This window comes from Nannobrachium achirus (genome assembly GCF_963921795.1).
Source record: "Nannobrachium achirus genome assembly, chromosome: 3".
NCBI classification, from domain to species: Eukaryota; Metazoa; Chordata; class Actinopteri; order Myctophiformes; family Myctophidae; genus Nannobrachium; species Nannobrachium achirus.
Window position 1 is genome coordinate 56,014,415 of NC_137812.1, and position 10,403 is coordinate 56,024,817.

A 10,403-nucleotide genomic window follows, 5' to 3' on the forward strand; every position below is an offset into this window, starting at 1 on the left:
AATCATATATATGTAATCAATCCCCTTCTGGCATTCGGGTGGAGAAGGGGTACCTCTGCCCTAGCCTGGAACCAGACAAATGCACAGGTACAACATTTTTTACCCTTGGTGGATTTGGGTCTGGCCCCTCTCAATTGTGAATCCATTTCCTCACCCCGAAGAGTTGGGTGACCAATCAGGGCCCAGTATTGGTCTGGTCTAACCAGTTGTGTCCAAAGCCATTTTTCTTAACCCACCCCTTGTAGAAAAAAAAATTCCATCTAGAAGTACCAGACTCATATCCACGCAGTGATATAGTCTGGCTATACTTTGAGGCTACCTCTGCCCATCACTGTGGTGACTGGCAACTGGGGTTTACGGATGGGAAATCAGCAGGGGTGTGCGACTGTGCGTTCTACATTCATACAGCATGTGGTACTTAAAAACTACACATACAATTATAATACACGTAGGCATTTAGCAGACTCATATCCAGATTTACTTACATGCGTGAGTTCATTGCAACACCCACATTTTGTTGACTACCAGTAGTTGATTCAATTAGATACCACATTTCAGGCATTACTGACTTTGTTTTGCCTATGTTAGCAGCAGTTACCTGTACAATTCACAAGGCATTTAGTCAACGCTCTTATCCCTAGCGACTTACAAGAAAGGCAAACTCACTTCAAATACATGCGAGACAGTGTAGTGCCTCTGTAGACTAGGATCACTAGCACCAGTCTAAACAATATCAAAAAATAAAATCTGTTAATTGAAACTAAAGCAAGCCATGAATGAACACATAAAGCACATAAAGCTATGCCCACCCGAGCCTCCTCTCCACTCAATATGGCAACAAGATTGATTGATTGATTGATTGATTGAGTGAGTGAGTGAGTGAGTGAGTGAGTCACTTTGCTAACAGTTTGCCAAAGGTACAGAGGCCTTGTTTCCATTGTGCTCCTGTGTATTTAATTCATCAAGACATATAAAGACATATATACAAGAAATCATCAAAAACTGTGGAGGTACAGAAAGTTCTTTCGGTAAGCTAGAAGTAGGCCTGTCACAATTATTACATAATCGTCTAATCGCAATTATTTGACATAATCGCAATTATTTGACATAATCACAATTATTAATCACATTATTTTGTCATAATCGTTTCCACTTTGAAAAATGTTTTTAAAAAAATAGTGGAAATAGCAGATCTACAAGCTCACAACGCGTTGAGATGCGACGCGTTGGGAGCTTAGATGGGCTATTTCCACTAGCAATGTTTTTTTAAATATAAAGTTGTCAAATATGTCAGTCTGTAATTTATTTGTACATTTCAAGGCCTACAAGCCAAACAGAAATGTAATTGTCAACAACAAAAACACAATTAAATCGTTAATCGTTGTGTAAAATGTCGACTCATAATTGTGACAGCCCTAAGTACTGTACTTAAGTACAGTTTCCAGGTATTTGTACTTTACTTGAGTATTTCCAGTTTTCAGTACTTTTTCCAGTTTTTAGTTACTTCTTACTTTGCAGATATCAATTATAATATTATAAAACATCCATTAATCCACTTTATCCCTGTTTTATACCGTGGCAATCCGTTATGAGCTTGTAGATCTGCTATTTTCAAACATGTTGTACTTTTACTTTTGATGCCAATACCTTTGTACTTTTACTCAAGTACATTTTCAAATCCAGACTTTTACTTGTAACGAAGTACATCTACATTGCAGTATTGATACTTTTACTAAAATAAAACATTTTGGTACTTAACTGCCTTTTTGCCATTCTATCACCAGAAAGATTGTTATCTAAAATACAACCCAGATAGGTAATCTCTTCTTTCCTTGTGAAAACATTGTCACCCACACTCTGATCGTAAAGTCTGTGGCCTTACTGAGGTTAATTTATTCTTGTCCGAGACCAGGAGCAAAGAGATTATCTAGGTCAGGAGGTATCCAATCGACATCATGCACACGCACATACATCTATACTATAATTCTGCGAATGTCTGTCTGAGTGAGTGAGTGTCTGTCACAGCGTTTCTCCTCAGTGGCTGGAGCAATTGATCTGAAATCGCATCACCATTAGCATATGAACACACCTGACATAACTGTGAAGCCCGTTTGTCACTTTCACAAATCGTATGCTGTATATTAGCATTTTTATGCTGTATCTATATCTATTCTGCATCTAGCTTGAGGCTCATCTATTCTGCATCTAGCATGAGGCAACATGTTTAACCAGCTCTCTGTGTGTGTGTGTGTGTGTGTGTGTGTGTGTGTGTGTGTGTGTGTGTGTGTGTGTGTGCAGGCAGGCGGGTGTGTGCGTGGGCGGGTGGGCGGGCAGGCTGGGGGGGGGGGGGGGTAGCCATTAAACGAAACGGGTATTTCTTACATTGATGCTCCTACATATTATCATGCAAGCACCAGTTAAAGTTACTTTCCATCCCTCATATACTGTATGCACAGTGCACATCCCATAACCCACACACTGCACATCATTTTGGAGCTCATATCTTTGAACGGGTAAGGGCTAGTACATTTAATTAAGCATTTACAGCCAGAGCTAAATGGAATGTAAACTGGCCAACGCTTTTCTACTCTTTCTGACGTACTACTGATCCGTGCTACTTCACATTAATCCATTCATTCACTCACACAATAAGACCACAATGGAAACAAGCCCTCAGGGATTTTTGTGGTATCCTTTTAGCATCATTGTAAAAACACAATCAAATCGAACACATATACTGCAGCGGCAGAACACCATTAAACACAGTAAGAGGTAAATGAAATGGTAAATTGGCCACATTTATAATGCTTTTTATAATGCTATTCATTCTGACCTGCTATACTGACCTGTGTGTGTTACTTCACATTCATCCATCCATACACACACACTACCACTCACTGTTTCCCAAACAGTGGGTCGGGACCAATTTGTGGGTCACAGATTGATTTTTATGGGTCATGACTCGAGTAAAAATCCCATTTTCTTTACCTATCTCTCTTTCGAGTCTCGACCTGAAGACCAAGTAGTTATACACGCAATGCCAGCCCACTGAACAGAATCCAACGAGTAACAATCTTGGAAACCAACCCATGAATAGATACACTTGACTGGACAGAATAAATAAATAAAAGAGAGAGAGAGAGAGAGAGAGAGAGAGAGAGAGAGAGAGAGAGAGAGAGAGAGAGACAGACAGACAGACAGACAGACAGACAGACAGACAGACAGAAGGAGTGAGACAGATGGGGGAGGGATCAATTTATAATCATATAATTTGAGTCAAATAAATCACAAGTCAAGGCATGTTACATATTTTAGAACAGGTTAAGTCTATATACATTCCCAGTTTCAGAAACACAACAATCCCCCTATGAGTGGTGATGGTCGAAATGGAAAATGTCCCCTTTAATGTGGAAAAAAAACATCAAGCAGAACCTATAGCTCTACGTGGGTGGTCAACTGCCTTGACCGGGGGTTGAGTAGAGAGAGAGAGAGAGAGAGAGAGAGAGAGAGAGAGAGAGAGAGAGAGAGAGAGAGAGAGAGAGAGAGAGAGAGAGAGAGAGAGAGAGAGAGAGAGAGTGTATGTGTGTGTGTGTGTGTGTGTGTGTGTGTGTGTGTGTGTGTGTGTGTGTGTGTGTGTGTGTGTGTGTGTGTCTGCGTGCGTGCGTGCATTCGTGAGTGAGTGTGTGTGTGTGTGTACAGTATGTGTACAGTAGAGGGGCTTATAAGAGAGATACCATTAGTACTTCGTCTCAGACCCATTATAGATTGAGCAGAAAGACTCCAGTGAACAGATATTACAAAACTGATGAGAAACCTTGACAGACAATGCCGACAAAGCACTTCTCATAATAACCAGACTGCTGCTACGGTCTGGCACAATTCTTTTCTTGTAATTAATTGGAAGTTCAGTTCTAGGACTATAGGTTAGCTAGACCAGCGGTTCTCAACCTTTTCAGGCTAGGACCCCTCAAAATAATCATATTTGAACCGAGGAGTTTGAATTGTAGGAGTTGAGGCATGAAATGGTAAATGGTGCATTTACTTATAACAGGTTTATCCATGGCGCTTTACAGAGATTGTGCATTACATTCACCCATTCATACACCAATGGCAGAGGAAACCATGCAAGTCCAACCTGCTCACCAGGAGCAACTACAGTATGAGGTTCAGAGTCTTGCTCAAGGACTCTTTGACACTAACTCTGGGGGAGCCCGGGATTGAACTGGGAACCCGCCGTGTTCTTAAGGCGGCAACTCTACCCTTGAGCTACTGCCGCCCCTAAAACCTTACATTTACTTTGACTCGAGTTCTCGCAGATAAATTGTGAAAATAGAAAATCAACAAGCTCGCAACGCCTCACACTGCGAGGCATTGTGAGCTCATAGGCTTATAGGTGGTTGTCGGTTATTTTCACAATTCTTGCCCTTTTCTTATATTATTTGACAATTTGGCTAATGTTAGACCAGTTTTTCATAGTATAGTCCGATGATTACTTTTTATACTTAGACAGAGAGACTTCCTCCCAGGGAAACTCAGTCAAATTGGAAGGCAGAATCCTAAATCTGCTGCCTTACCTACTCGAATCATCAGCAATAGTCACTCAATCATCTCGCCCCCCTAGTGGCGAGAAAAATTACTTCTGGGAACTCAGATTGCTCAATCATAGACCCTGTGGAATTATGCACATCTTTTAATACACACTTCTCGGAAGCTGAAGGAACTCACAAAAGGACCCCCACTTGATGCTCCTAACTGTGTGTCTACAAACAGCATCTGATCAGTTCTCCCTCCAGCTCCTCTCTTCCCCTGCTGTCCTAGAAGCGCTACTCAAAATAAACCACAAAAGCTCGATTAGTGAGGATAGATTGGGGAGCGTGTCGCTGTTACTAATTGTCATCTTTTCGACACCCAACTCTAACCCTCACCCTAACCCTAACCTCCGTGGAGTGAGTTGCTAACCCTCCGGTCAAAATGATGGTCATTCGAAAGAGCGCGATTTCCCCATAGATTGGACCCATTTTTCTTAAAGCTAGCAGCACCTCTCATTGTAGATCAGATCACTCATATTTTTAATCTCTCAATTTCCTCAAACCGTTTTCCTCTGATCTGGAAATGTGAGCATGTAACTCCACTGCATAAGGGAGTGACAGGCAGGTTTTAGATAACTATATAGACCAATTACAAAACTACCATGCCTGGCTAAAATCCTTGAAACATTCATTAACTCCCAGCTAAAAAACATTTCTCTTAAGTTTCTCAGTTTTAAACCCAAATGGGATAAACACTGGTACTTGTTTCTATTTAAAACAATTTCAGGTATGCTCCCCTCATAGTTGTTCCATGCTAGAACCGAGTGATAGCACATATCACAGGGGTGCGAGCACGACTCCATATCATTTCAACATTGCTTAACTTCTAACCGGGTGCACGGTTGGGAAACGTAACTATACAAGACATCTCAAAGAGAACACCAGCACTCACGGACAAGTCCATTTAAGGCACTTTTTTATTTTAAGTTTCGTTGGTTCGTTGGCTGCTATGCAGCTTACCCTGACCATGGACAAGTCCATTGCAGCTTACCCTGACCAACGAAACTTAAAATAAAAAAGTGCCTTTAATGGACTTGTCCGTGAGTGCTGGTGTTCTCTTTGAGATGTCTTGTATAGCACATATCACACCCGCTCCAGTGATCTTATCCTGAAGGTTCCTCTAGTGCACACAGTACTGGGCGAGGCAGCTTTCTCCATCAGCGGCCCAACATCCTGGAACTTCAAGTTGGAAGTTCAAGTTCAAAGAATTGATCCTTTAACACTTTTAATCATGATTGCACATGTTTCACTTGATTTATTAGTTGCTGTTCTTTTGTAATTTACTTTGTTTAAATTATAATGTTTTAATATTGTGCTTTTGTTTGCTCTGTATTGTAACCTCGGCTACCGCCCCCCCTCCCCCAAAAAGAAAATCACATATATATATATATATATATATATATATATATATTAGGGCTGCAACAACTAATCGATTAAATCGATAAAAATCGATAATTAAATTCGTTGCCAACAAATTTAATTATCGATTTTTATCGCCAACTAATCGCGCAACGTTTAATGCAGCGTACAGGCTGCCTGCTGCCAGCTAACAGCCTGCTTAAGGCTGCAACACTGCAAGCACTGGGACCTGTACTCATCCGCGCATGCGCCTTGCGCCACAGCGACGTACACAACATAACAGCCGGCAAACATGGCGGCGTCCAGCTCTGCTTTGTCGTGCGACCGTCCTAAAACGTCCAAAACCTGGGAACATTTCACCTTAGACAAAGTGAAGCAAAAAATAACCTGCAAGATTTGCAAGTTAGACTTTGCGTGGCATGGAAGCACAACCACTATGCACGAGCATCTAAAGAGGCGACACGTTGGAGCCCTACAGGATGAAGCCGACTCACCTCGGTAAGTAGACTTGTGTGTGCGCTCGTAATACAAACAGACCACGCTTTCTTGGCTTTTTAACCGTTAAAATGAATTCTCCTCGCCGTGGTTTCTTTTTACCTTTTATGCAATGCCCGGGTCCCGATTATTAATAGCCCCGTAGTCTCGTATTTGCGTTTTACAGACATGAACACTAAACGGGAACAATTCGCTTAGCAAGTTGCTGATCCGGTCTGTAGCGGAAACACTACTGCTTGCTTGTATTTGTGCGTGCATTTACCGGATGCAGTAGGCGGGCCCTAGACCGGATCCGATCATTCAACAGTAAATGGAAACCAAGCATTTACCTTGCCACTCGGGTAGCCTATATTAAATACCAAGGCATCACGTCTTCAAAACAAAACTGGATTCCAGAGATTTTCAACTCATGTAAATGTTAGCCTCAATGGGGGGTATTTATATGCAAATGCTGTGGCCAATAGCATTTTAATACTAAACAATGGGATCTAATGGTTATGTAAAGGTGGTTGGGGGAGCAGAAATAAAATAATTTAAACCTTTTTTTGGAAGATAAACTAATGTTGTATATTACAACCGTGGGTTCTACAGGGGTAATGATTCGTTTAGAGAACGTTTAGGTAAACTAAAGTGTGAATGTCTGAATACAATAATACAATATTTGAGTTATATGGAAATGTGTTACAATTTAGCTTGACTAATGTCTTTCCTTTTTAATACAATATGCAGGCAGAAGAAGAGTCAAGGCTCCATGGATAACTATACGCAAAGAAAGCAGGCCATTACTCCACAGGAACAGAAAGAGATCACCGATGCAATTTTAGATATGATTGTCGAAGACATGAGGCCACTCGACATTGTTGAAGGTGATGGGTTTAAAAGGATGTGTCTTAAGTTCAACCCTCAATACGTCCTGCCATCCAGAACCACCTTCACAACATTGATGGAGAAAAAATATGAGAAAAGCAGACTGAAGGTTAGTTTATCTCACACACGCACACACTATAGTGACTATACAATATAATTTTTTTTAAGCATACACATAAATATAAACAATATAAATGAATGAATATAAAGTTAAGCAATGATATATTTGATTATAGAATAAATAATATTAAGATTAAATAATGTAAATGATATTAAGATTAAATAATGTAAACCAGATGTTTAATATTTGAGTCTACTCTCTCCCTAACTAATATCACCTCTGTCTTTTAAGGTGCAGGAAATACTTGAAGATGTCAGCTCCCTGGCATTGACAGCTGATCCATGGACCAGTCGTGCCACGGAGTCCTACCTGGGAGTTTCCTGTCATTTCATGACCACAGACTGGCAAATGAAAACCGTGAATCTGAGCACTATGCCCCTGGAGGACAGACATACTGCTGCAAACATTGTGACATGGATGGAGGAGATCCTGGAAAAATACAAGATCTCGCCGACAAAAATTAAAGCAGTAGTACACGACAACGGGGCCAACATAGTAGCAGCAATGCGACTGCTGGAAGAAAAGCATGGGTGGGCCTCTGTCCGCTGCGCTGGGCACACACTCCAGCTCATCATTAAAGATGCCCTCAAAGATTCCAACATCAGCAGAGCTGTAAGTGCCTCGAGAAGTGTAGTGGGATTCTTCCACAACAGTGAGCTGGCCAGTACAAAACTGAAAGCGAAGCAGAAACAGATGGGGACAGAACAGCATGCAATGATACAGGATGTCAGTACGAGATGGAACAGTACATTTTACATGATGCAGAGACTCCTAGAACAACGCTGGCCAGTCACTGCAACGCTGTCTGATCCTGACCTCAAGGCGAGGAAAAACTACTTGGACTTGAAGGCTGATCAATGGGTGCTGCTTGAAGAGCTGGTGGTGGGGTTGGGGCCATTTGAAACCGCTACCAAATACCTTAGCGGGCAGGAGTACCCAACTGCTTCATGTCTTCCAAAGTTGGTCAAAGGGCTGGAACGGGCCGTGCAGAAATTCAGTTTTGAGACAAGCTCAGGAAAAGCCTTTAGGTCCAATGCCAAGAAAGGGATAGGGGAAAGATGGGAGAGTCTCACAATCTCAGCAGAGAAAGACCTAGAGCAAGACCAAGACCCAGTCCACCCAGTCTTCCTTGCAGCTGCCCTGGACCCAAGATATCGAAAGCTGTCGTTTTTGACAGCTGAAGATGGCGATAGGCTGAAGGGGGCAGTTCAAGTCCTTGCTTTCAAAGCAGTAGAGATGGCTGATGACTCTGCCCCCAGGGAGAAACAGGGCATCAATGTTGTTCGAGCAGAAAAATCATCACTGGATGTGCTCCTTCATTCTGACACAGACAGTCAGGATTCAGCTGAAGAGGTGGAAACTCTGGCCGAACAAAAGTTGGAAATTGTGAGGCATGAAGTTCAGCGGTACTTCACAGAACGACCTCTGGACAAAAATAAAGACCCTCTCGAATGGTGGAGAGAAAATGAGAAGGCTTTTCCCACCCTGTCAAATGTGGCAAAATCTGTTCTGTGCATTCCTGCAACATCCACCCCTGCAGAAAGAATCTTCTCTGCTGCAGGGAACATCTGCTCTCAGAAGAGGGCCAGCCTCACACCAGAACATGTGGAGATGCTCACTTTCCTCACTCTGAACTCTAAACTGTGAATTCATTTGACCACCTGTGAATTTAATATCTTGTAGCCTGTTGTTGTGCAGCAGCATGCACCTTTCTTTTGAGTATTTTTTTTTTATTGCTGCTACATAGTTTAAATAAAAAGCAATATGTTGCTGTTAATATTTAGTTTACAGAAAATGAGACATTGGCATAATGTCAGCACTCAGCAGCACTTTATTTTATTTACGAACAGCACCTTGCCTGCTGACTGAGTTAGCTTTATTTTTATACCGGCACCCTTTTATTGAATACAAGTTGTTTGTTTGCTAATAAATATTTTTGAAAGGAAGAATTTGTTCATTTTATATTTGCTGTTACTTAAAACATGCCTAAAACAACCTTAAGCTAAGTTGTAAAGTTAATTTGCCAAAAGTGCTGTTTATCCGATTAATCGATTAATCGTTTAAATAATCGTCCAACTAACCGATTATGAAAATAATCGTTACTTGCAGCCCTAATATATATATATATATATATATATATATATAATGCCTGGGGATCCCGACCCACAGGCTGAGAACCACTGGGCCATACGTGCAGCTGCAGTGCAGACGGCTCCAGGTGGGGTATTAAAACCTCTAATCACTGCTGTCAACCTCTGACTGCAACACTCTGACACTCCACTCGGGATCAGACAGTCCTGCCCGCTTCACTGAACCTCTCACTGGCCTATAGGCCCTGACAGCCTGACCGCAGAGTCACCCCCGCGGCCCACATGATCTGTGTGTTGCCCTGGCCCCTGCATGGCCGTCACACTGTTGCTATTGTCTACAACAGGGGTCTTCAACGTTTTCAGGCCAACAAAAATAGCTGATCTACAAGCTCACAACGCCTCGCGCTGCGAGGCCTTGTGAGCTTGTAGATCTGCTATTTTTGGCTAAAGTTCTCAGAATATGGACGCTAGGGTTCAAGTGGTCAATATAGAAAAGGGAAAAATGTTTCTATCACACAAGGAATTGTAGGACCCCCTGTAGTAACTCTGAGGGTTCCGGACCCCCTGTTGAAGAGCCTTGGTCTCTACAACATCAGTGCTTCTCAAACCTTTGTCCCATTTGGGTTTGTTCTTTTAAACAAAAACATTTTCCAAACATTTTCAATTCAAATATTTTCAAAATGGCAGATACTGTACAAGCTTGTAGATATGCTATTGTTGATTGGCCAACATATTTAATGGATTAAGTCAAGGGTGTTCAACAGGGGGCCGGGCACCTTAGTACAGAGAGAAAGGTCAAGCTTATTAAGTATTGATGGTTCAAGTGGTTAAATATCTGAAAACACAATTTGACATGAATCCAAAATACTGTACATTGATTAT

At 41.8% G+C, this 10,403-nt stretch overlaps 1 protein-coding gene across 1 annotated transcript; it reads left to right on the forward strand.

Annotated features, from left to right (window-relative positions):
* Positions 1-6,384: 6,384 nt before the first annotated feature.
* LOC308282332 (E3 SUMO-protein ligase ZBED1-like) lies at positions 6,385-9,078 on the forward strand (the record flags this gene model as incomplete). Its single annotated transcript, XM_080722679.1, has 3 exons — positions 6,385-6,446; positions 7,368-7,419; positions 7,663-9,078. The coding sequence occupies 3 exons, from the start codon at positions 6,385-6,387 to the stop codon at positions 9,076-9,078; spliced, it is 1,530 nt and encodes a 509-aa protein (XP_080578805.1).
* Positions 9,079-10,403: the final 1,325 nt, after the last annotated feature.